This window comes from Cucurbita pepo, chromosome LG12 (assembly GCF_002806865.2).
Source record: "Cucurbita pepo subsp. pepo cultivar mu-cu-16 chromosome LG12, ASM280686v2, whole genome shotgun sequence".
NCBI classification, from domain to species: Eukaryota; Viridiplantae; Streptophyta; class Magnoliopsida; order Cucurbitales; family Cucurbitaceae; genus Cucurbita; species Cucurbita pepo.
This window is the reverse complement of record NC_036649.1, coordinates 2,848,497-2,874,144: the sequence shown is the minus strand read 5'-3', so window position 1 is coordinate 2,874,144 and position 25,648 is coordinate 2,848,497. Positions and strand designations below refer to the sequence as shown.

General features: G+C 35.7%; 3 protein-coding genes across 4 annotated transcripts; 1 reads left to right on the top strand and 2 right to left on the bottom strand.

The window, feature by feature from the left end:
* Window positions 1-71: 71 nt before the first annotated feature.
* LOC111807364 lies at window positions 72-8,702 on the bottom strand. Its single transcript, XM_023693061.1, has 14 exons — window positions 7,972-8,702; window positions 7,768-7,854; window positions 6,292-6,401; window positions 6,129-6,179; window positions 5,823-5,994; window positions 5,374-5,691; window positions 5,096-5,299; window positions 4,176-4,661; window positions 3,877-4,086; window positions 2,387-2,575; window positions 1,299-1,462; window positions 1,041-1,193; window positions 892-970; window positions 72-803 (listed from the first exon to the last, which is right to left on the bottom strand). The coding sequence occupies exons 1-14, from the start codon at window positions 8,404-8,406 to the stop codon at window positions 357-359; spliced, it is 3,105 nt and encodes a 1,034-aa protein (XP_023548829.1). The 5' UTR covers window positions 8,407-8,702; the 3' UTR covers window positions 72-356.
* A 1,796-nt stretch (window positions 8,703-10,498) lies between these two features.
* On the bottom strand, window positions 10,499-16,522 carry LOC111807804 (UDP-D-xylose:L-fucose alpha-1,3-D-xylosyltransferase MGP4-like). 2 transcript variants are annotated; one of them, XM_023693675.1, is made up of 6 exons: window positions 16,417-16,522; window positions 15,579-16,321; window positions 14,503-14,664; window positions 13,886-14,101; window positions 10,742-10,992; window positions 10,499-10,643 (listed from the first exon to the last, which is right to left on the bottom strand). In XM_023693675.1, exons 2-5 carry the CDS (start codon window positions 16,056-16,058, stop codon window positions 10,783-10,785), a joined length of 1,068 nt encoding a protein of 355 aa, XP_023549443.1. In that variant the 5' UTR covers window positions 16,059-16,321; window positions 16,417-16,522; the 3' UTR covers window positions 10,499-10,643; window positions 10,742-10,782. The 2 variants fall into 2 exon arrangements, with proteins under 2 accessions (XP_023549443.1, XP_023549442.1); XM_023693674.1 differs by having other exon boundaries at window positions 10,499-10,992.
* A 5,074-nt stretch (window positions 16,523-21,596) lies between these two features.
* Window positions 21,597-24,024, top strand: LOC111807163 (delta(8)-fatty-acid desaturase 2-like). Its single transcript, XM_023692753.1, has 2 exons — window positions 21,597-23,339; window positions 23,773-24,024. The coding sequence occupies exon 1, from the start codon at window positions 21,987-21,989 to the stop codon at window positions 23,328-23,330; it is 1,344 nt and encodes a 447-aa protein (XP_023548521.1). The 5' UTR covers window positions 21,597-21,986; the 3' UTR covers window positions 23,331-23,339; window positions 23,773-24,024.
* The last annotated feature ends 1,624 nt before the right edge of the window (window positions 24,025-25,648 follow it).

Sequence of the window (25,648 nt, the reverse complement as noted above, 5' to 3'; positions counted from 1 at the left end):
AAACATACTCTAAAATTCATAACTGAGTCCAAGTCGAGAGAGAGGGAGAGAAACAATGAACAAAATGGTCATAGAAACATATCCTAAAATTCATAACCGAGTCTAAGTCGATAAAACTCTTCCGAACATAAACCATCCAAATTTACCCACTTCCAAAGAGTATTAGATTTACATTTAGAAGTGAAATGGCATACAAAAACAACATAATATAATACATGTGAGTGAACAACATACAATGGCAGCAGTCGGTCAAGAACAATGTAGAACAATAATTTTTTAACACAACAAAAAAGATGTTAAAAATGAAATGAATTTAAGATTAGACTCTACTTTTTTCACTAACCTTCCAATTTCCATCACAAAATAGCTTCTGTACCCATTGTTGTGGTTGAATTTTCCATCTCTGGTGGAGGCTTTACATACTTTCCTATAACCTTTTGGTGTCTCCTATGTCTCATTCTGTCTAGCTTAGCTTTACTCTTTTGCTTTCTGTTCTCTTTCTGTCGATATCGTAAATTCTTCTCTCTCTCGTACATGCCTTCCCAAAACACTTCGCCTGTCGATGGCCACAACCACCGTCTCGTGGGGTGGTCGGTATCTGCTTCCTCTCCTAACTCCTCGTCCATGTTCTTTATCATGCCGTATGAAAACCATTTGATCCACATTTTGCCTCTCCGTGTGTCGAACTTGTGTTGCTCTTGCATTGCGCCGGTTTCGGGGTTCATGTACACCATACGCCTTGCACTGTGATATGCCCAAACGTTTACGAGGAGCTCGAGTAGCCGGGAGTAGCAGTGCTTGTCCTGTAAATAAAAGTACAGTTCAACTCTAGCAATTACAATGAAATGCTCATAGTTCCATGTTGACATCTAAAAGGACGAGGGGCGTTACTTTGGACAAACTCAAATAACACCGTCCACTTGTCCGGTGTTCGTCGTACATTTGCGCATCTAAGGCATCAACGAACATTCTGCAGACAAAAGAAATGAATGAACTAAAGCCATGGTGCAGTGAAGATAGGAGAATGATCTCTTACAAACCTTGAAAACATGACAAATTCGAGAAAAGATCCGGTTGGTAGAACCCAGCTCTGCATAGAGGACCATGTATAGCCATCTGCAGGCATGGGCGGTAAAAACTCGAGATCACTTTTTATACCATACATCGTCTTCAATGACTCGGAGAACGCGAACCTATAAACAAAAAGGGCATAGGCAACGAATTGATATCAGAAGATTGTATAAAGAGAGTTCAGATGTTTCAGTACAAAAACTTGAGCATGAATTTTCAGGTCTTACTTGCAATTTCCAGCATTTATCGAATCACAAAATGACCAAAAATCAAGCTGTAGCGGGTTTCTTGGATCCGAGTCCATCCGCACCCAAAAGTAGAGTGCATCTCCATATCGTCGCGTCTCAATTGCATCTAATAATGCAGTTTCAGCGATTTTTGACAGCGATGCCTATTCAACCACACCATTGGTTAGACAAAAGCGCCTTGCTTTTCTTTGTCAAAATATTGTTCTACCATCCAGAAAGATGTCGAGGATTGTTGGGAGAGAGTACCACATATGATAATTAAAAGGATGATTGTGGGTTTATAAGTAAGGAATAGATAAAAGGCCTTTTGGGAAAACGAAAAGCTCAAAGTGGACAATATCATACCATTGTAGAGATCCGTAATTCCTAACATGGTATCAGAGCCGCCATGGCTGAACTAAGTCATGTCAAGAAAATCCTTAAATATCGAACAAAGAAGTTGTGAGCCTCGAAGATGTAGTCAAAAGTGACTCAAGTGTCGAACAAAAGGTGTACTTTGTTCGAAGGCTCCAAAGAAGGAGTCGAGCCTAGATTAAGGAGAGGCTGTTCGAGGGCTCCATAGGCCTCGGGGGAGGCTTTATAATGTACTTTGTTCGAGGGGAGGATTGTCGAGGATTGTTGGGAGGGAGTCCCACGTTGGCTAATTTAGGGAATGATCATGGGTTTATAAGTAAGGAATACATCTCCATTGGTATGAGACCTTTTGGGCAAACCCAAAGCAAAGCCGTGAGAGCTTATGCTCAAAGTGGACAATATCATACCATTGTGGAGATCCATGGTTCTTAACAGGGTCGTGGTTCCTAACAAAAGATTGCAAGGAACGAGGAAGGAGGATTTGCCTTGCCCCACGCTCACACAGAAACAAACAATGGAAGGTATCTGCTGATTAGTTTTGTAATATCTTATAGAACAGTCTGAACATTCACTTCTTTTGTGTAAATAATCTATCTAAAGCTCATGCAACACCAGCTATGTTCCTTAGTTTCAGTAGAAGAAAACTATAAATGTAAAAGTGAGTTCAAGAAATAAAACTTCAGAAAAAACATGGACAGAGCGATGTCACATACATTCCTGGCAGTGGCTCTCCAAGATTGAAAACCGATCCAAGCATTCTTGTGTATGCGGTCGACCCGGTTAGCAATTGCAAAGAAGGCTCCATATTCACCGAGTACATTTCGGTAGTAAGGGTTACTGAGAAGTGGAAGCCGTGACGGTGCATCAACATCATCAGTTCCAGGTCGCCTGCCTTTACTCGACTGCAGGAATAACATTTAACATCTACATTAAGATGGTAACTGACATCAACTTTTGATGGGAAATGAAAATGTTCTTTCATCAAGCATATTTTCTTTGGTAAAGAAATATTTCACTAAAGAAGAAACATGAAAACTACTCATTTTTCTTTTTTTTTCATTTTTTGAATAAGAAACGACTTTTCATTGGTTGATGAAAAGATATAAAAATTTCGAAGAACACGAACTCCAGGTCAGCAACTTCCGAACTAACATTAGTTGAAAGCGGGAAACAATTACAAAACTCTCAAGCTAAGACACTCCATCTTGAGGAATCGTCCAGAATACTTCAAAACAACATTCAGAGATTATAAACAAAGGATTAACAGACACTCCTGTATTGCATCTAAATTTTAGAATATCAAATTTAAAGAAGCCTGAAAACAATACTAACCTCCAATACAATTATCTAAATTAGTTAAGTATCAACAACGAACCTTGCAAACAATTGAAGTTAAGCAGTGTAACAGCCCAAGTCCAAGCCCACCGTTAGTAGATAATGTCTTTTGGGCTTTCTCTTTTGGGCTTCACCTCAAGGTTTTAAAACACGTCTGCTAGGGAGAGGTTTCCAGAGCCTTATAAGGAATACTTCGTTCCCCTCTTCAACTGAGGTGGGATCTCACAATTCACCCACTTGGGGGTCAGTGTTCTTGCTGGCACACCACCCGATGTCTAGCTCTGATACCATTTGTAACAACCTAAACCTACTACTAGCAGATATTGTCCTCTTTGGGCTTTCCCTTCTAGGCTTTCCCTTAAGATTTTAAAATGCGTATGCTAGGGAGAGGTTTCCACACCTTTATAAGGAATACTTCGTTCCCCTCTTCAGCTGATGTGGGATCTCACAATCCACCCTTTAGGGGCCCAGCGTCCTTGCTGGCACACTGTTATGGTCTCTAGCTCTGATACCATTTATAACAGCTCAAGCCTACCGCTAGCCGATATTGTTCTCTTTGGACTTTCCCTTCTGGGTTTCCCCTCAAGGTTTTAAACACGTCTGCTAGGGAGAGTCTTTCACACTCTTATAAGGAATGTTTTGTTTCCCTCTCCAATCGACGTGAGATCTCACAAGCAGAATTGACATTATTAATTCACATATATGAATATCATTGAAGTTAAAAAATAAAAATAAAAAAACCATTATAATGATCGCATAATTCAGAAAAGCACATGGTTGTCATAGGATGATATTTAAAGAAAAAGTCTTTCAACCTCAAGTTTGCACACGGAAAACAAAAAAATAACAAAAATTTTGCGCAACCTACCAGCCCGATTCCACGATAAAGAGAATATCGGTGCAGGAAAGGCCAAACTCCTTCCCCAAAGTAAGGTTCATAGATGCATAATGGTTGTCCAGTCCTTTCAAGCTCCCCTTCATCCCTCTCATGCAAATCATTCTTAGACCTATCAGCCCTCTTAGCACTTCGATACACCTCCTCCCACGTGCTATGAGGTTGTTCGGTTCTATCTTTTATCTGTCAAATTCAAGTATCAATGAATATTGAAGAAATACAAAATCAATATAAATCATAGAAAACCAAAGATGAACAGCTTATAATCTCACCTCTTCTTCCTCTCTTCTTCTTTTGATATTAGACATCACTGTTTGTTTTTCCTCCTCCCATATATCATATACAAATGACTCATTAAAAGCAATAGGATTACCAGGCTTCCCCTTTTTAGTTTGGTTCCAATGCTTTTCAAATTCATCTAAAATTGTGTAACTTTTTTTGTTTCTGTGCAGGATGGCCAAATTTGATACCCCTTCAAATAACTGCCACTGCCATTTTTCTTTCGGTTTGGAAGGGATTTCGGCGACTTCCTTAGCTGGTGCAGCTTCTGATGGAAGCTTAAGAACAACATCAAGTAGTGAGGCATATCCGACAACAGTTTCTGAAACCATCAAGTTTTTCACGGTGCCTCGTCCAGTTGAAGCAATGCTACGAGCAAGTGGCGATACTCTCCCTTTCGAGATCACTTCCAAAATAATTTGGGAAAGTACATTGAAATTTCCCGTGGGAAACAAATAGCCGTTTACCCTGTCATCAACCTAGTTGTTATTGCCAATGCAGTCAGTAGTTTGCCCAGGATTTGTACGTACGTAAGTATATATGTATGAATGTATGTACGTACGTACGTACGTGTGTATGAAGTACAAAGAAGAGACCACACAGAAAAGACTTCAATCAACTCAAAGACTGCCAAAAGGGAAAACAAGGAACTCTGGAAATACCCCCTAAGCAATTGTAATTTGAGAGCTCGTTTCCAGTCTCATTTGGCTTCGTTTTTTTTGGGGAATATCTGATCGTCCCTTTCCGTTGCATATTCGTTCTTACTTACGAATTCTTTCTTATTTGTGAAAGGAATTAAACAATGTCTGAAAACAAATGTATGACGTGTTCAAACTGTTGAGAATATGAATAAGCATCATCCTGTCTACGACACGCTACCGAAAAGTAGGAAGATAAGAAATGAGAAACGTACGTGTTTCCTAATATTGGCAAGATCCGGGGCGATGATTGGTTTTCCCATGCTCATGGCTTTTACCAAAACCTGTGGAAAAGATTGCTCTTCCAAAAAAGAACCATATATAACAAGGTCAGCCATACTTAGAGCATTGTCTGAATCTGCATTGACAGGAACATGCTTCACAACACTCCTTGGATATTCCAGTTTCTGAGCAATCGCCTGCGGAAAATCGGATGACTCAATAAAAGCTAGCAATTCATTAACGAAAAAAGTAAACCAAAGCAGACACGCACCTCGACAGCCATCGTGTAGTTGCTATTTGAATTCCCACTTAGAACAAATATCTTGAGATGAGAATTGGAATGCTCATCCAAAGAAAATTTGTGAAGTAGTGGCAACATGGCCTGCAACATCATTGTATGTTCTAGCCACATGCCCCTATACAAAAATTGGCTTCCAACAATGGCAATAACCAAGTCGTCATTTGCATAGCCCATTTTTGCACGCGGATTATCAGCATCGGAGGTGATATCAATTTCTGCTTCCAATGCTTCGGCAGGAAAGCTCGGAATCACGAAGAAATTCCCACTATCAAATGCAGAATAGATCATCTGTGGTAATTATACATATAACAAAACCAATTAATAAGAAGGGACAACTTCCTTACTTCACAGGTTACAATAAAGTTATAAACTTACAAAGGTTGCAGAAAACCTTAACAGAAATATCAACTAGCCATTACCGGCATGACATAATTGGGAAAGACAACAACAGTTGAATGGTTGAATACTCTCTCCCAATCATTTAGAAGATCAAATAACCCATTTGAAGCGTAGTTTCGAGAGCGTAAGCCGAGGGTTTCTTCATGGATGGTCCAGATGAGTGGTAAGGATTTGAAAGGTTCCTGCAGGAAGCTGTAACAAGCAACAAAACTTATTGAATTTGGCAAATTTCCATAAGTTCGCTATTAGTACGAGATAAGATGGATCGGTTCGTGGAATAAGAACACAAAACTAACTGCAAAAAAGTTATTTGCATAACGTCTTACCAGGAAAAGACGTCTTTCACTCCAAGAGAGTGCATAAGTATGCCATCATAGCTGGAAATAACATCATAAACATAATTAGAAACAATACGTAACTTAGTTAATCGAATGCTGTAGAAATAAAGGTCATAGGGTCAAAACACTGTGACGAGTAGCGTTAACATACTTTAGCCAATCAACCATGACCTCGGTCTCATCACAGGTTTGAATTAGAGTAACTGGGACTCCCATGTGCCTCCAAGCATCATTCACTGGTCCACCCTGAAGAGAATAAACCTGTAAAGCAAAAACTTAAGATATCAAATTATATGCTTGTCTAGATAATCTCCTCGACAGATATCATGTAAAAATAAACACAGCAAGATTAAGCTGCTGAACTTAGTTCTCGACTTCTACTTACACCGAAAGGTGTATCGAATATATAACATTGAAGAAAATGAACATGATTATTATGAGGAAAAGATGTAGTTTCAAATATATAACTATGAAGAGCGTAACGAGCATTCCAAGATATAGCAATGAAGGGAGTATCAAAGTAAAGATTGATGAAGTAAATGGAAAGCCCCTTCCCAAAACTAAGTTTTTAGTTCTGAAAAGAAGAAAAATATTTCAGTCCACATCCTGCAACAAGGAGTAGCCAACAATTATACAGCTGTCGTCGTTCTATATCCTTTCCTTGAACATATTTGAAATAGGAAATTCCAGAATACAGCATGTTGTATGCTTACTGTAACGGCTCAAGCCCACCGTTAGCAGATATTGACCTCTTTAGGCTTTCCCTTTCAGGCTTCCCCTCAAGATTTTTAAAACACGTCTACTAAGGAGAGGTTTCCACACCCTTATAAAGAATGTTTCGTTCTCCTCCCTGATGTGGGATCTCACAATCCACCCCCTTCAGGGCCCAACGTCCTTGCTGGCACACCGCCTCGCGTCCACCCTCTTTTGGAACTCAACTTCCTTGTTGGCACATCGCCCAATGTCTAGCTCTGATACCATTTGTAACGGCTCAAACCCACCGCTAGCAAATATTGTTCTCTTTGGGACTCAGCTTCCTCGTTGGCACATCGCTCAATGTCTAGCTCTGATACCATTTGTAACGGCTCAAACCCACCGCTAGCAAATATTGTTCTCTTTGGGCTTTCCTTTTCAGGCTTTCCCTCAAAAATTTTAAAACGCGTCTACTAGGGAGAGGTTTCCACACCCTTATAAAGAATATTTTGTTCTCTTCCCCAACCAATGTGGAATCTCACAATCCACCCCCTTCAGGGCCCAGCGTCCTTATTGGCACACCGCCTCATGTCCACCCTCCTTCAAGGCTCAGCCTCCTCACTAGCACATCGCTCGGTGTCTAGCACTAATGCCATTTGTAACGACCCAAGCCCACCACTAGGAGATATTGTCCTCCTAGGACTTTCCCTTTCGAACTTCCCCTCAAGGTTTCTAAAACACATCTGCTAGTAAGAGGTTTCCACGCCCTTATAAAGAATGTTTCGTTCTTTCATTCTCCTCCTCAACCGATGTAGGATCTCACACATACACCTTCCCTCAAACATCCCCACAAATCCCCCAAAAAATAAACTGCATAACAGAAGTTGAGAGTAAAAAAGGCTATATGTAAAAACTCTTGCATTCAGTGAATTACCTGAATTGCATATCCTATCTCTTGCAGAGCAGATGCAATGGTTACCATTAGAACTTGGTAAGAATCAACCAACAGATCTGAAAACACCTTCAAAGACAAAATGACAATAAAAGAAATTTCAATGTTCAACAACATCAGACATCACAGAGCTCAAAGATTTGAACCAATTCCTGAATATTTCTAAGATTGTGGTAGCAAACTTACCATAGCAAGCTGAGGTTTCCTATACCCAAAACGATTAATAGTTCTATTGAAAGATGAAAAACCCCCTTCTCTTGCCTCTTTCTTAAGCTTCTCCAAAAGCTTCGACGGCTCAAATCGAATATCCTCCCCAAATTCCAACATACCCAACTCCTTCAAGAACTCCAAATCCCCTAAACTTTTCTCCACATCTTTAAAGGCAATGTCAGACTTCTCCATGACTGATCCAGGCAAGAACATTTGAAAAAGAACCACGAAGAACAAGAACACACCCACAGTACAAATCCATTGCAAGTAATCAATCTTTTGAAAAAGCAAAAACCGAGAAAATCTCGATCTGGGTCTCTGTAGAAATGGGTACCTTTCGCCTCTGCTAATCGATGAAGAACGAAGAAGCGGGTCTCTCTTCAATGGATATCCATTCTCCAGAGAACCCATTTGCTTCAACTCAACATCCCAAGATCAATCGCATCAAACAACACCAATTTTCACAGCAATAACTTGGGAATTTTAGACTCAGAATCAAAAACAAAAAATGACCCACTAATCGCCGACAAGAGCTGAACTGGGGTGCGATAGATTTAGCAGAGTAGAGGAGGCAGTAAATTCAGAGCAAAAAAAACTAGAAGGATGGTTGTGAGCTGAGTAAAAATTGGTTAAGTTAGAGAGCGAGGTTTGAGAAAAGACGTTGACGTGGATATAGGCATCGTCGTGTAGCGTCAAAGTTCATCTCCAAATGGGTCTCAATTATCAAAGATTTTCAAAGATTTTAATGGCGATGGTGGGATTTGCCAAATAAAGGGGGCTTCCTATTGTATTTTTAATTGTGATTAAGTAAAACAAATGTGAATCATTTGAACTAACGTTCTAAAATTAAAAGATTCTGTTTCAATACTCCATTTTTAGATCCTGTTCAACTTACGCATCAACATTCCTCAAGTATGATATCATAATTCAACTCATGAAAGCATATTTTTGGATAAGAATTCATTTAAATCAATCCATATTGGATTAAAAAAGGTGAACGGGATCATAAATTTCTAATCGAAATCGTAGTTCAACTTATCGTTTACTTGAGATTTGAATATAAATAACAATTATTTGTTCCTCGCAATTTATTTCTAAGGATCGATGTAGTCTAAATTATTCATACAAATTCAAATAGTTGCTACTTTGTCATCATGGTCCTGACATTCCTATGCATCTCCCGCAATATGGTAGCATTATTTACTACTTGCTTCTAAGAATGAAGATTATCCTCACTCACATGCATCTTAGGAATAAACTAGATTTGGTACTTGATGCTCCGACATTCCCCTACATCCCCTGTGACATGGTCACATTACTAACTTCTTGCTACTACGAGTAGAGATTATCCTCATAAACCAATACAAGTCATTCCAGCATGTTTTGTCCACGTCACATGCATCCTAGAAAAATTTCTAGTAAGTCACTCAACATAGAATTGATCCAAACGAAGCACGCATGACTATGGAGTTTCTATGATTATAGTATTTCTTAGACATTTTATCCCCGAGATTACTCCCGATCTCATTTCATTTATGTACGCCTCTTTTACTCAAGTGTCACTAAAAGACATTCAATTTATACATATATATTATTTCTCATCTATATTTGCATGAATGTTATATCATTTATATATATTTTTTGTGGTTGGATATATCTAATTATGACTACTGATATACAAAATGTTTATATATTTAATTTGATATATGATGGTGTGAAAAAAAAATCAAGAATGGCACTTTGTTTAATGTTCTTAAATACCAAAAATTACGGTCGTTAAAATAATGCCCCAACCGAACCCACGAACACTGTGTAAGCATAGTATGTATATCATTGATTAACATGTAAAATCGACACACTTTATATACCAAACTCACATGTAACATGGACTTCTTTTCACAATAAGTATAAAAGAAGCAACTTTTTAAACTCACACGTCTTTCACGTGGAAACAAAAAAAAAATATATTTTTTAATTATTTTTTTTATGAGTGAAATAAACAAAAATGGACTTATTTAAATGAGTAAAATTTTAGGTGGATTTGGTTGGAAGATGAGATTAAATCCAGCTGGAACCTGTGGCTTCAAACACTTCTTTTTATTCTAATTAATCAATGAAATTTCATTTTCCATTTTTGTTTTATGTAATTAAATATTGTTGAAAGCTAATAATAAACGCGTAAATAATTAAATATACAAATAGTACGCCGTCGAGTACTTGACGTATTCATAGTAGCCAACTTGACCTTAATTCGAGTGTCAAAGCATATATTATCGATCAAGCGTCACAAAACATATACCCTCGAACAAGAGATCAGATGTTCGAATTCGAGATAGATCGAATTATTCGATTGAAACTAAATGTTCAATGAATGACGATGATAATCTTATTATGTTATAACAAATTATGAACGAAATATAGCTCCAACCGAAGGGTGATGAACAATAATAGAGCGCCTTCAGCTGCAGTTAGATGATTATCTTTTCCACCAATTGAATCACTATGAAAGCAAACAGCAAAAAGCAAAACTATACTCTCGAGCAAGAGATCAAACGTTCGATGTTCAACGAATGACGATGATAGTAACAAATTGTGAACGAAATATAGCTCCAACCGAAGGTTGATGAACAATAATAGAGCGCCTTCCGCTGAAGTTAGACATGTGTTTCGGCTGACAGAACTGTGCTAGGAAGAAGGAAAATTGAACTAAATGTTGCTCAGGCTACACAGTTCTGAAAGAGTGTACCTTGTGATGCAGGAAGAACACTGATAACGCCTAATAATTTCTCATATTCGACCAAGAGGGGACTCAAGAGTATGATCATCCACATACCACAGGTTGAATTCCCTGAAGCGTTTGATCTTCTTCTCAAAGCCTGTGATGTAATTATTGTGTATTATAACATGCATTCCTTTGGTTTCCTGAACCCATGACTGGTTTTTGAAGTATAGTCCACCTGTTGGGAATGCTGGCTGTGGCAGCAGGTATAGATCCACCTGTATATCATCATTGTAGCCATTTTTAGGCAGTTTCTCTTTATAAGAAAATCTAATATACACATATGGTGTAACATTTGGAGAGGGGAACGATGTATTATTTATAAGAGTGTGGAAACCTCTCCCTAACAGATTCATTTTAAAAACTTTGAGGGGAAGCCCGTAAGGGAAAGCTCAAAGAAGACACAATCTGCTAGCGGTGGGCTTGGGCCGTTACAAATGGTATCAGAGCCAGACACCGAGTGTCAGCGAGGACGCTAGGCCCCGAAGGAGGTGGATTGTGAGATTCCACATCGATCGAAGAGAGGAACGAGTGCCAGCGTAGATGCTGGGCCCGAAGGGGAGTGGAATTTGAGATCCCACATCGGTTGGAAAGAGGAATGAAGCATTATTTATAAGGTTGTGGAAACCTCTCCCTAGCAAATGCATTTTAAAAACCTTGAAGGGAAGTTCGAAAGGGAAAGTCCAAAGAAGATAATATTTGCTAGAGGTGGGCTTAGGCTGTTACATATAGTCTCTCGTCTCGTTGACAACAAATTGAAGGATTATTCCCACATTTATGGACTGGTTAAGATATTAAAACCAAGTGATAGAGCCTTGTATGAACAAACGACTGGTTCAATAAGTTCAAGCAGCTTGGTGAATCGTTAGCTCATAGGAAAATTTGATTCTGGTAGTAGACTACTAAAAGGAAGAAACAATATGGTTGGATAACACTGTTGTTCATGCAGCAAACAACGAACTCTCCAAAAATTATCTAAAAGATTTTTTCTCATTGAATATTCTTTTGTCTTTTTTCTAACCACGTTAACCAAAAGGAAGCCTTTGCCCTCAGAAGTTGAAGTCACAAGAATTTCTTGGATTTTTTAAAGGACAACCTTTTACGAAAATGGGAAGCAAACTTGTCAATCTGTGAGGAAGGAGATGCCAAGAATATGCAATAACAAGGAGCAAATAAGACCAGCATAAGAGGATGAGAGGAATAAGTGATTTTGAGTATCCAAATTCTGTTTCACTCACACATCATGGGTATTAATGCTGCCAAGAGCAGGCTCTCACAAGAAAATTTTAACATTTTTGGAGTACTAAAGAGAGTTTTCCATGCCAAATGGAATAGGAGGAGGGATTATACACCCCACCTTAATGAACAATGAGTACAAAAAGAGAGTGATATTAGACTTTAGCCTTTAATCTTTTATCTTTTAAGCAACCGAACTTTCATTAACAAGTGAAGGGATATACGAGGGCATTCAGAAAAACACAGCCCATATGAAAAAATAACCTATAAAAAGGCTTTCCAATAAGAAAAAGAATAACACCTAACCGATAATTACAAAAGGACTTAGGTACCACTGCCTATAAGAAAGAATTAAACCTTATGTTATCCCAAAAAAACATCCCAAGACCGACCGACCCCTCTAAAGTTCTACAAATTCTTTGTCCTTTAGCCAAATTAATTTGTCCAGATCATCTTACAAAGAAAAGGAAGAGAGCCTCAAGGAGAAGACTTATTCTTGGATTTCCAAGGTTCAAAGTGTCTGATGATTATTTATTTTTATTTTTTTTGAGAGGAGAAACAAATTTCATTGAGAAATAAAATTGAGGGAGTTAATAGACCCCAACCAGAAAAAGGTGCATTACATGAAAGATCATCCATTAGAAACTAAAGAAGAAAGACTATAATTGTTAAAAGGGTGGTGTTGACATTTACACCAACAAAGAGCATTAAAGAGAAGTGATGTCTAATGACAAAAATTTGTATCTCTATGACTCTATCAGTTCTGACTGCAACTTTAGTCGTCTTTGAAAGTTTTTGAGATAGATTTCCAGGGCCAATTTGAAGAATGTGAAGATCTTAGTGGCAGGTAAAAAAAAAAATTTGAAGAGTGACATGAAAGAGTTCAAAAACTTATATTATGTAGACAAGTATTGTTACAAGGTGAAAGATTAAGACCAAAAAAGTATTGTTAAAAGGTGAAAGATTAAGACCAACAGGAATTGTAAATTAAAAAGCTTATTTAAAAACTACAAGGCAAACATATGGGACTTGGCTTTAGAAGACTCTGTTTGGAAGCTTAAATTCAGGAATGAGACTCAGCTTTCTAACTTACTCTCCAACTCTCATCCTTCGTATAGCCCCAACAAGATGGTAGGCCACTGGAATCGTTTCATTTTTTCACCGTGCATTTCACTCTTTATGGACATTGTCAAAAATATTATCGTGGAGAATCCCCCGATATAAATTAATGTGGTATGGCTAATACCTAAGAAAGTCGGGTTTTCTTCTTGTGGAAGCTCAGTTATGAAAGCATAACCTATAACGATGCGATAAAAAATGGCTTCCTACATGCTACTCCCTTTCTCTGGTTTTTTTTTTCTTTGCAAGAAAGATGCAAAGCTCCAAGGCCATATCCTTTGAACTGTTCTTTTGCTGGTAATTTCTGAGTTTCATTCTCTTAGCTTACAATTGACAGGAGGCGTCTCCACTAGATATCAACAAGCTCTTTCTATGCTATGTTTTTGGGCCACCTTTTAGAAGGGAAAAAATAGTCTTTTGACTCCAATTCAGTAAAGCATTCTTTTGGCATCTTTGGCTTGAAAAGGCAATAGTATCTTCGATGATGGAGCAAAATCTTTCCTTCATACTCTATTGTAAGTATCATACTTTGTAACCTTTCGCTATGTTAATGAAAAGTTTTGTTACCCAGAAAAAAAATACAATCTTTTGATAAATTTCGTATACATTTTCCTTTCTTGTACCTGCATGGCATAATTTTTTGCTCCTTTCGATGTTCTTTTTTTCCTTTGTTTTTAAACTTAATCATTACGATATGGGATCCTAGCAACTCAATTAAGATGTGATAGTGAGAACTAGAAGACTAGAAAAACAAACCTCTCCAGCAGTTTTATTTAGTGCCCAGTTGAAAGCAGGTTGATCATTTGCTTTCTTTGCTTTGGACCATGGCTGAGCTTTAAGTTCCTCAATCCACCTCCTCATGACAAGTTTTGCTTTATCGGTGGGGCGTAGGAAAATCATGCAGCTGCATATGTAAGTGCGGCCCTTTTTCCCTGGAGGTGGCAAATCATGAGAGTGGTGCGGAGGCTTTACCTGTTACGAGGTGAGAACAAATTCAGAAAGGAGTGAGTTTGGTGTATGTTAATGAACAAGGATGCAAGCACTTCTCATCAAATGTTAAGATGTGAGTTTAGTGTCACCATGCTTTTCAAGTTCCCATAATATTAAGCAAGACATCTATAAGTACCACATGTTCCAGTCAAATTGATAGAATGATCAAAGAAATGAGCAAACATACAAATTTTTAACTAAGAAGCTAAAATTCTCCAACATTTTTCATTTAAATTTCCCAAACTTATATGAACATTTGCTTCTTACTCAAAGAATAAAAGATAATAAATTAGAGACTATATGCAAGGAAACTGTAAGCAATCCATTTCCACAACATTGCACCCGGAGAGGAGGGGGTGAGGGTTGGAAGTTATTGTACATACTGCAGCCATGTCATCTGTGAAGTACACATCATGATTCCCTTGCAGATAAGGAAATGGATCAGCCAGCCATACCATATCAACATCATTGTACATAACATTATAACCAAGCTCCAAAATGTGCAGTAGGTGTTGTGGTCTTCGAGATGTGAAGTTGAAGAATCCCTGAAATGTGAAGGCAAGCGTTTTCATTTCATGTAGGCAGTGAATTTGGCTAAGGATAATCATATATGCCTGAGGCCTGAGCCTGAGAAGGGAAAAGTTAAATTAGAAGGAGAAAGGAAAAGGGGGGTTATGGCAAGCAAACTGAGTGAACATGCTCAATGGCCTAAGAACACGTCAATAAAAAATTTCTTGAGTTCTATAAAATGCTTCATACAGAAGAGAGCAAAGAGAGAGATCTTGCTGATGACTTGAGAGTCAAATTAGTAAATGTGGGAAGGAGAAATACAATCGAGGCTTCTGTACTTCAAGTAGTAAATATCAGTACGAGAGCGACGTCAATTAATGTCAATTGTAATTGAAGGCATAATATGAATGTCCTCGAGTAGCTCTAACGATAATTGTATTGCTAAGACCGGATATGAAAATTATGCAACAAGATTAAGTTTCGAAAACACATCCAAGTATGAAAATGTTTATAACTAGTGCTGCATTAACAAAACGCCTTCGCACAGGCAATGTTAAATGGGATGAGTTAATTAACAGAGAAGCAACAAACAACAACAATATGTTTATATAAGCAATCAAATTTATCATTTCGAACAGAAAGGATAAATCTAAACCGATAACAATGAAATNTCGAGTAGCTCTAACGATAATTGTATTGCTAAGACCGGATATGAAAATTATGCAACAAGATTAAGTTTCGAAAACACATCCAAGTATGAAAATGTTTATAACTAGTGCTGCATTAACAAAACGCCTTCGCACAGGCAATGTTAAATGGGATGAGTTAATTAACAGAGAAGCAACAAACAACAACAATATGTTTATATAAGCAATCAAATTTATCATTTCGAACAGAAAGGATAAATCTAAACCGATAACAATGAAATTTAACAGTCAACTAACCACACCTGAGAACCAAATTTATGAGCTGTTTGAGCATCAGGAACTGGTGGGACGAGCACGGCATGCCCTGGCCACCGTTCATTCACCTTATAGAGTGTTGCATAGTCCTCAGCAATAACAAGAACTTTCTCATGGTGCTTCTGCCGAGTAACACTAATCAACCAATTATTGAGAAAGGGTAAGTAAGGTTGGCTCACAGCGCAAACAATCACTGTCCCATTCCGCGCAACATACGATGCAGCGTCAGCCAACGAGTAATCTCGCCATTTCGTGTTTGAGATCTTTGAGCTTGAGAAAATAGTTTCTTGTATATTCATCCATGGGAAGAAGACTCCAAGAATCACAACAAGAGAAAGCAGAGCAAGCAGGTTCATAGGGCTGAATATGGAAAACGACCTCTCAGAACTCGAGGAAGAACGAGGAGAAAGAGGGTACGGATTTTCAAGTGAGCTGTAAGTGGATCTTTGGTGCAAGATGGACGACATTTTCGTGCATGAAAAATCACAGAACGAGGAAGATGAGAACTACCCACGAATCATTCGTTCAAGAAACAAATTGCAAAATCAGAACTCCCAATGCCAGATTCCAGGTGAAGAAACCAATTAAAAAGCCTATCTAAACGACTACGACGAGATGCCACACTTTCAGTGCCTATAATCAGATCAACACCATTGGCAATGGCACACAAATCAGCTGAATTTTAACAATAGGAGAATGCAACGGATGCATTCCAATTCAACAATGTGATCTGAAATTGGTTGAGCATGATTCAGAATATGAATTCATAGACAAAAATTAACGAAAAGAAAATGAACGATAAATCAATATTTCTGAGAGAATTACCTTCTCGCCAGAAATCGAGGCTCTGCGGATTGTTGAAGACTGGAAGGGAGTATGATCATGAAGAACAAGGAGTGAAAGTGAGGATCTGAGAAGGAGAGCAACGGGAGCAGGCGGTAGCGGGTTATTTTCTGATTTATTTATTAATTTAAGTATTTTTAAATTTTATTTATTTATTATTTTTCACATTTATTAATATTTCTATAAAATTGACATTTTAAACTTTATTTTTACCCATCAAAATTTAACGTGACATCTTAGTAATATTTTTTTACCCATTAATTTAGTGATATGATGATTTTTATACATTCAATGACTTTAATTTCTCAAGAGATGTACGTTCATAATCATAGCCTTTCCACCATACGTTATAAGATATTTCTTTTTCATGGTGTTTCTTATAAAAATGTCCACGATAATCTTTGCATTCAACGCACGTGTGAACGAACACACTTCTCTTGATAGCCACTGGGCAAATCCCTAGTAGTCATCCTCCTCACTCGATCATCCACGTTTTCCACAATGGTGACTCCTTTCAGCCACCTACGATCAAGAGCAATAGTAGACACGATAATAGTGAAAACTCATATCAATTGACGGTTCAAATTCATTTTCTTTGAACATCAAACGATAACAAAAAAAAATAAAAAACAAGAAAAATCATCTTACCTCTAGCTTATCCTCAATACCGATGTTACGACAAGTAATTGCATTCGATTGTTACAAATATTGAGATCTCGTATACTTTTTTACGACAATAACGTTGGATAATGAAAGTCCCACATCGGCTAGTTTAGGGATTGATCATGAGTTTATAAGTGAGGAATACTATCTTTATTGGTATAAGACAGCCATAAGATTTTAGGCTGAAAGTGAACAACATTCTGGACAGTCGTGTTTATCCAAAAAATAAATTTAATAAAAGTCATTCGAACAAAATGTTATAGAAGTTAATTATTATTATTATTATTATTGTTTTCGAGAGAAGGAATAGTACGAACTTTGGAACTTGTCTTTTCAAACATCCAAAAGAGTGTTCAAATCATGTATTGTAACGATAATAATATTCTTTTAGGATTCCCAAACCATATAATAACCTCGAATAAGAATTACTATAATATTCTTGAAGATATAGAAGGATATCGACCACGTAAGAAACTTTCTCCCGTTGAAATTAAGACCATGCATATATATATATAAAAAAAAAATTAATGACTTCTTCAAGAAAATATAATTTTAATATAGATAAGAGAGTTGTACAAGTATTAGGCACGAGTTGAGTTAGGTAATTTTCGAATTGGTTAAGTTGGTGACTCGAGCAACTCGAATGGAGTTCAATTAATGAACTGACCTAAATTTTTTATTTCCCAAAAATTGAACCCGACCCAAATTGAACCCAACTTTTATGATTTGGGTTGGGTAGTTTGGTCAACTTCAGTCATATGAACTCTTTTATAAACTTGTTTTTTTTCTCTTAAAAAAATGGAGATGCAAGGTTACCCCTGTACCTCTCACATGCAAAACGAGCGCTCTACCATTTAAGCTACATCCCAATATTGATAATAGGATGAAGAGTACCAATCCCTACAATCTATATATATATATATATATATATAAGAAGTGTTCGTTGAATTAAGTTAATTTTTTCAACCCATAAAACGGTAATTAATATATTGAACTCAAATTAACTCAACCATTTGTTTGAAATAAATTGATTCAAACTGTTCGAGTCATTTATTAAAAAAAAAATTAATAAAAATAAAATATTAGTTAATAAAATATATCTTTATTTATTTTCAAATATTTAATTAAAATTTAACCCTCAATTTCAATATATATTTTCTAAAACTAATCTATCAAATAATTACAAATTATTTTAGGGTGGTTAGGGAATAAATCATTAAAAAATAATTATAAAATTAATTAAAAATAAATTATAGATTAAATTAATATTAAATTTAGATTATATTATTCGGGTCATCGAATTTTTCGAACCTTTCTAATTTGCTTTGTATCCCTCAATTTCGAATCATTTAAGTTCAAATATACTATTTTTTCGACTAATATAATAAATTAATTTAAATTTAACAAAGAAATTGAAAATAAAGGGCAATAATTTTGAATTTTTCATCATAGGTCCAGCTGTATATTTGAAGAGGAGGCAAAGGCACTCCATTCATTATTTTATTGTTAGGTCCCTTTACTTCTGTTTATTACCCTGTTGGCCCCATTTCAAAAGCCACGTGAGTCCCATCACCTTTCCCTAGATTTTCTCCTTTTTTCCCTTTATCCAACTAAAAAAAAAAAAAAAAATTAAATAGATATATTTCAATTATGCCCATTTTCATTTTTTTTTTTGTTTTTTTCCTTAATATTTTTTTTAATTTTAAAACGACTCTTAATTTTTTTTTTAATTTAACGGGATTCAATTATTCTCTTAAACTTAATTGAACGGGATTCAATTATTCTCTTAAACTTTATGACTATTTATTTTTAAAATAGTAGTAAAAGTCAACATGACTTTATCGCTCGATTTTATGTGAAAATAAAAATGTAAGAGTGACGTGACAACAAAAGCTATATATGGTTTCTGTCTCGTAGTCAATTGATGAAAATTAAGATTAAGACGTATGAATGAAGAAGAAAAAAAAAGACAGTCAAAGAAACACGAGTCAATGGAAGCTACAAAGAACGAAAAATTTCTTACGTTTCTTTATCATGTAATCTTTTTATTTGTTGTTTTTTTTTTACAGTTTCCTCTCACAAATATATTCATTTTGTGAAGCTTTCCCTCTCGACTAATCTTGACCCATCTCCCATTTGACTTTTATCGAACATATTTCTCTCAAATCTCGCGCTTCCACAACCTCTCTTAAAGACGTATTCTTTTGTAAAGTCTTCTATTTCAACTCATTTAGTCGTTCTACCATCCATGAAATTGTTGACTTTTTTCTAGTGTTGCATGATTGTTCTTACAATGTTGGCTTCTCCGACCATTTCAATTAATAATTAACGAAAATTTATTCCCTCTTTATCTTCATTAGAAACTAATAAATGGAATAGTGGTTCGAATCAATTTTTAAAATTAATAGGTTAAAATAAAATTTCATAATTAAAATATAATTATTCTAAAGTAAAAATATGATTGAAACTTATCGTGTATTGTTAAGAATGACAAATAGAATTAAGATCGAAGACGTGTATTCTCGTTATATTCACAAACTCTAAATATGATACAAGCTAGCAACTAATACGTGTAAATAAGAAAAATATAAACTAATTAAATACTGAGAATAAAATAAAATATTAAATTTAAACGTTAATTTTTTTTAAAATATCGGATAAATTAAAAATATTATAATTTTTTTAAACAAAATTTAAAAATACATTTGTCCAAGAATATTAATTTAGTAATATATATATATATCTATATATATATATATATATAAATAGATAGAGAAAGGAAAGTAAAATAAATAAATAAACTTAATATTATTTTTTTAAATAAAAGGAAAAGAATTAAACGGGCATCCAACAAAATAAACAAATAAATAAAGGAATTTAAAAACAATTGGGAAAGACAAAAAAAATAACAGCTGGAAATGACAGGCACCTCCGTCAAAAATATCTCTCAAAATATTAATTTTTTAAATTTTAAAAACAAAATATCAACTACCCAAAAATTAAAAATAAATAAATAAATAATCGCGTGTCGTTTTTCCACCGTAATATTCTCTGTCCTCGCATCTCAGCCGTCCATTCTTTTAATGACTTTACCTTGACGTGGTCGCCTCCTCACCGGTCACCGCGCCTGACAGTCCACGCTACGGAGAACCCACCGACTCTCTCATTATCATTTATTTTATTTTTTTAATTACGCTTAGAAATTAAAAGTCTAAATTACATATTTAATTCAATAATTTAAACGTGTTAATTATTTCAAATAAGAAAATTATAATGCTATAATATACCTACTTATATAAGGTACATTTAATTTAAATCTAATATTTAAAGCCTATTTTACTTTATTAGTTGAATAATATGACAGGCAATAAATGAAAATAGTACAATTTTTTTTTTTTTTGTATATATATATATATATTGGATATGTCGATAAGTACTATGATGGGTAGACAATAAAAAAAAATATATTAACTTAATTATTATATAGTTAATAAGTATGTCATACCATAATTATTATTATTGCCATATAAAAAATAATTTAATTAATATAGTTTACTTTAATAAAAATATTTTTAAAACTTTTTTAAAAAAAATTAAGGTTTAGGAATATATATTTTTTAAAATTAATTTAGGAGGTGAGGGATTAACATAGGATAATAAAATATTTTTATTTTAAAAAGAATAAAAAAATGAGGATATTTTAGTGACCCTCAGGTGAGGATAAGACGGACCGATTCAGATGCGGGGGAAACGGTACGGCGTGTAATGCCTATGCGCATGTTGTTTTGCACCGTCTTCTTCGCTGTTAACAATCACGACTCAGCCGTCCATTCTTTTAATGACTTTACCTTGACGTGGTCGTCTCCTCACCGGTCACCGCGCCTGCCAGTCCACGTTACGGAGAACCCACCGACTCTCTTATTATCATTTATTTTATTTTTTTAATTACGCTTAAAAATTAAAAGTCTAAATTACATATTTAATACAATAAATTAAACGTGTTAATTATTTCAAATAAGAAAATTATAATGCTATAATATACCTACTTATATAAGGTACATTTAATTTAAATCTAATATTTAAAGCCTATTTTACTTTATTAGTTGAATAATATGACAGGCAATAAATGAAAATAGTACAATTTTTTTTTTTTTTGTATATATATATATATATTGGATATGTCGATAAGTACTATGATGGGTAGACAATAAAAAAAAATATATTAACTTAATTATTATATAGTTAATAAGTATGTCATACCATAATTATTATTATTGCCATATAAAAAATAATTTAATTAATATAGTTTACTTTAATAAAAATATTTTTAAAACTTTTTTAAAAAAAATTAAGGTTTAGGAATATATATTTTTTAAAATTAATTTAGGAGGTGAGGGATTAACATAGGATAATAAAATATTTTTATTTTAAAAAGAATAAAAAAATGAGGATATTTTAGTGACCCTCAGGTGAGGATAAGACGGACCGATTCAGATGCGGGGGAAACGGTACGGCGTGTAATGCCTATGCGCATGTTGTTTTGCACCGTCTTCTTCGCTGTTAACAATCACGACCTCTCGTTCTTCTCTACGCCTCCATTTCAATCCGCTTTTTCTTTCTATATTATAATCTCCTAAATGCATCATGCAATTCAGAAGAAGGGGTTCATAGATTCTTGAATTGTGAAATCGTTCGAACCCGGTTTCCCCCTCTTCTCCAAACTGTGGGTTGCATTTTTCTTGGCAACCCCACAAAAAACAAGGAACAAACGTTTCGTATGGGCTTGAAGAAGGCTTTCTTGGATTGATTCTGTTCTGGGTTTTTCTTGTTTTTTCGATCCCCTTTTCCTACTTGCTGCCATTGCCGATTTTTGAGCGTCTGGTTCGGATATGGAGGCTGAGAAGAAGTACATTACCTCTGAGGAGCTTCTCAAGCACAACAAACCTGGAGATCTGTGGATCTCTATTCAGGGTAAGATCTATAATGTCACAGATTGGGCTAAAGAACATCCTGGTGGTGATACGCCGTTTCTGAACTTGACGGGTCATGATGTTACCGATGCGTTCATTGCTTATCATCCTGGCACTGCGTGGGCGTATTTGGACCGGTTATTCACTGGATTTCATCTCGAGGATTTTCACGTCTCGGAGGTTTCTAAGGATTACAGACGGCTTGCTTCTGAATTTTCGAGACAAGGTTTGTTCGAGAAGAAAGGGCATGTCACTATGTATTCTCTGATTTCTGTTGCTATTATGCTCTTTCTTGTGGTTTATGGGGTTGTGAAATCTGAGAGTGTTTTGGTTCATTTGGGTTCTGCTATGATTTTGGGTATGCTTTGGATTCAAAGTGCTTATGTGGGTCACGATTCTGGACATTCTACTGTAATGTCGAGCCGTGGATTTAACAAATTAGCTCAAATTCTGTCTGGGAATTGCTTGACTGGGATTAGTATAGCCTGGTGGAAATGGACTCATAATGCTCATCATATCTCTTGTAATAGCCTTGATCATGATCCAGATCTTCAACATATCCCTGTTTTTGCTGTTTCTACTAGTTTCTTCAAGTCCTTGACATCCCATTTCTATGGTAGAACGTTGAAATTCGATTCCCTGGCTAGATTCTTCATCAGCTACCAGCATTTCACGTTTTACCCTGTGATGTGTGTAGCTAGAGTGAATCTCTTCGTGCAGACATTATTGCTGTTGTTTTCCACTAGAAAAGTCCCTGATAGAGCATTGAACATAATGGGTATTCTTGTGTTCTGGACATGGTTTCCTCTCCTGGTTTCATACCTCCCCAACTGGCCTGAAAGGGTCATGTTTGTTCTTGCAAGCTTCGCTGTTACATCACTACAACACATCCAATTCTGCCTTAACCATTTCTCTGCTAATGTTTATGTTGGGAAACCCATTGGGAATGACTGGTTTGAGAAGCAAACAAAAGGGACTTTGGATATCTCTTGTTCTTCATGGATGGATTGGTTTTTTGGTGGATTACAGTTTCAGCTTGAACATCATTTGTTTCCAAGGATGCCCAGATGCCAATTGAGGAAAATCTCTCCAATTGTTGTGGAGCTTTGCAAGAAACATAATCTTCCTTACAGAAGCTTGTCATTTTGGGATGCCAATGTCCGCACCATTAATACTCTTAGAACAGCTGCTTTGCAGGCTCGTGACTTGACCAATCCTGTTCCTCAGAACTTGCTTTGGGAAGCTGTGAACACCCATGGATGAACACATGAGGTCAGATCTTTCATAGTTTGTTAATAATATGGTAGCAGCTTCATTTTTCGCGTTTGGTTCTTCAATTCTAGTGGTTTTCTTATATGATTGTTATGAATTTGGCTTGAATTCTGTGTGTTCTGATGCTCTGAATCGATTGAAAAATGGTGTTTATAAAGTCCAATCCATTTCTTGTTCTGGGTTTCTTTAGAATCTTCAACAATGGCGGTTCTGAGGTTCTTGTTCATAAAGAGGAAGGGGGAATATGCCATTTTTGAAGCTGTGATTGTGACACATTTGGTGGACCTTTGTGATTACGAATCTTTTTCCTTTTTTCCTTATGTCTCGTTGCTTTGTTGAGATCTTATGGCCCTACTACACATGGCCAACTCATTGCCTTACTCTGGCTTGTCTAAGCTCTGTCTTACCTGTCCCCTTCTTCTCTTCTTTTTAGGTCACCTCTCGGGTCGTGTAGAGAACGTGTTGAGGTTGATTCGGTTCGGTTCGGTTCAAGTAAACTATTAGGGTAAACATGTTTTCGCCCATTTTGACTTGGAACTTTCGATTTCGATTATGTTTTGTAGGTATGTTTTGAGTTGTTTCGGAGATTCGACTCGAAACCGTCTGTTTGATCGATGATACATGTTTAGCTCGGTTGAAAAGAAAGATTATGAGCATTTTAATAGTATTTTGAAGTTTACGGGTATTTTTTTTATTTTATTTAAAATTAAAGGGTATTATTGAAATTTTTAATTTTTAATTTTTTTAAATATGATATTTTTATTAATCTAGCTTTATATTTATTATAGTCAATGAAAGTGGGCTATGCCCATATATATCTTTAATACACTTTATATTAGGTATATCACTTCCTTTTTAAAGAATTTTGGCAAATGAGTTAAATATAAATAGGAAAAATATATACGACATCGTGTAACTGGTTACCAAATATTTTTTCGAATCCGTTTTTTTGAGAACCTCTATGTCCCGAGACACTTCTATGCAAACAACAATGTGAATGAATAATAGTAGTGTACGAGTCAAAATTGAGAGGCCCGTTTCAACAAAGTTGTATCGATACCAAAAGAGAAACATACTTACGAAGTTGAAAAGGGTGGGTGATGATGCGAAGATCGAAGGCACAACCATGAAGATGATACTCGAAGCGATGTAAGATGAACTCGGATGCGTTGAAGCACTATCACATGGTGGAGTGAAGCCAAATGTGATAGATGCCTTTGTATGATGAAACTAGAAGTCGTGCACTTAAGACGAAGCTAGTGGGGGTCGAGCGCGTGAGTTACTAAAATTGAAGGACAATTCTTCTCGATATAGGTTTAAATGTATTTTGTGAGAGATAGACGACCTTGGCTCAACTTTTATAACCGATGATTAGAGTTTTTTTTTTTCTTTTTCCATTTTTTTTTAATTATTGACTATTACGAAGTATATTATGATAGACCTAAAATAAAATTTATCACTTACATAATTGATATATCAATATCATTTAGTCGTTAACATACTTCATATTATATAAAAATCACATAATATATATAAATAACACACTTAAAGATCATGTACAAATAATAACATAAAGAACCTATAGTATATAGATAAGACCAGATATTTTATTCTAGTTACATTAATACGACCCACTTTGTAATAGTTAAAAATCATATTTTTAAATGTTAATGACAGGATATTTGGGTAAAATAAGTTTATAGATAATCCGGAGATTGGATTAAACTTGCAACAACCCAAGTCTACCGCTAGCAAGATATTTGAGTTTTTCCTTTTTCGACTTTTTTCAAAGGATTTAAAACGCGTATGGTAGGGAGAGGTTTCTACACCCTTATAAAAAAAAAATGCTTCGTTCCCATCTCCAACCGATGAGAGATCTCACAATCCACCTCCCTTCGGGGCCAGCGTCCTCGTTGGCACTCGTCCCCCTCTCCAATTGACGTGGGATCTCACAATCAATCCCATTCGAGGCCCAGCGTCCTTGCTATGCTAGCACTCATTTCTTTCTTTGATCGATTTGATCGAGGTGAGATCTCACAAAAACTATACAGTATAAATTAAAATTTTTAATAACATATGAGTTCAATTGAAAATCTTTAAACCATAAGGATAAAATTAAAAATAAACCCGAACCATAAGGACAAATAATAATAATAATAATAATAACATAAAATCATAAGGACAAATTAATACTCTGTAAAACTATAATGACTAATTTTGTAATTTTTAACTTACGAACTAACGAGACGGATAAGTATTACGCTAAGTGACAAACGACCCGTCGTGATTTTTAAGATATACTTATGTCT

Excerpts from the sequence above, each read along its gene's own strand:
- LOC111807804 (XM_023693674.1), bottom strand. The coding sequence starts at position 16,058 with ATGTCGTCCATCTTGCACCAAAGATCCACTTACAGCTCACTTGAAAAT. Across the intron at positions 14,665-15,578 it reads CTCATAAATTTGGTTCTCAG|GGATTCTTCAACTTCACATC; the intron begins GTGTGGTTAGTT and ends TTCACATTTCAG. Across the intron at positions 14,102-14,502 it reads TCACAGATGACATGGCTGCA|GTAAAGCCTCCGCACCACTC; the intron begins GTATGTACAATA and ends ACCTCGTAACAG.
- LOC111807163 (XM_023692753.1), top strand. The coding sequence starts at position 21,987 with ATGGAGGCTGAGAAGAAGTACATTACCTCTGAGGAGCTTCTCAAGCAC.
- LOC111807364 (XM_023693061.1), bottom strand. The coding sequence starts at position 8,406 with ATGGGTTCTCTGGAGAATGGATATCCATTGAAGAGAGACCCGCTTCTT. Across the intron at positions 7,855-7,971 it reads GGAAACCTCAGCTTGCTATG|GTGTTTTCAGATCTGTTGGT; the intron begins GTAAGTTTGCTA and ends TTGTCTTTGAAG. Across the intron at positions 1,194-1,298 it reads ATAAATGCTGGAAATTGCAA|GTTCGCGTTCTCCGAGTCAT; the intron begins GTAAGACCTGAA and ends TTTTGTTTATAG.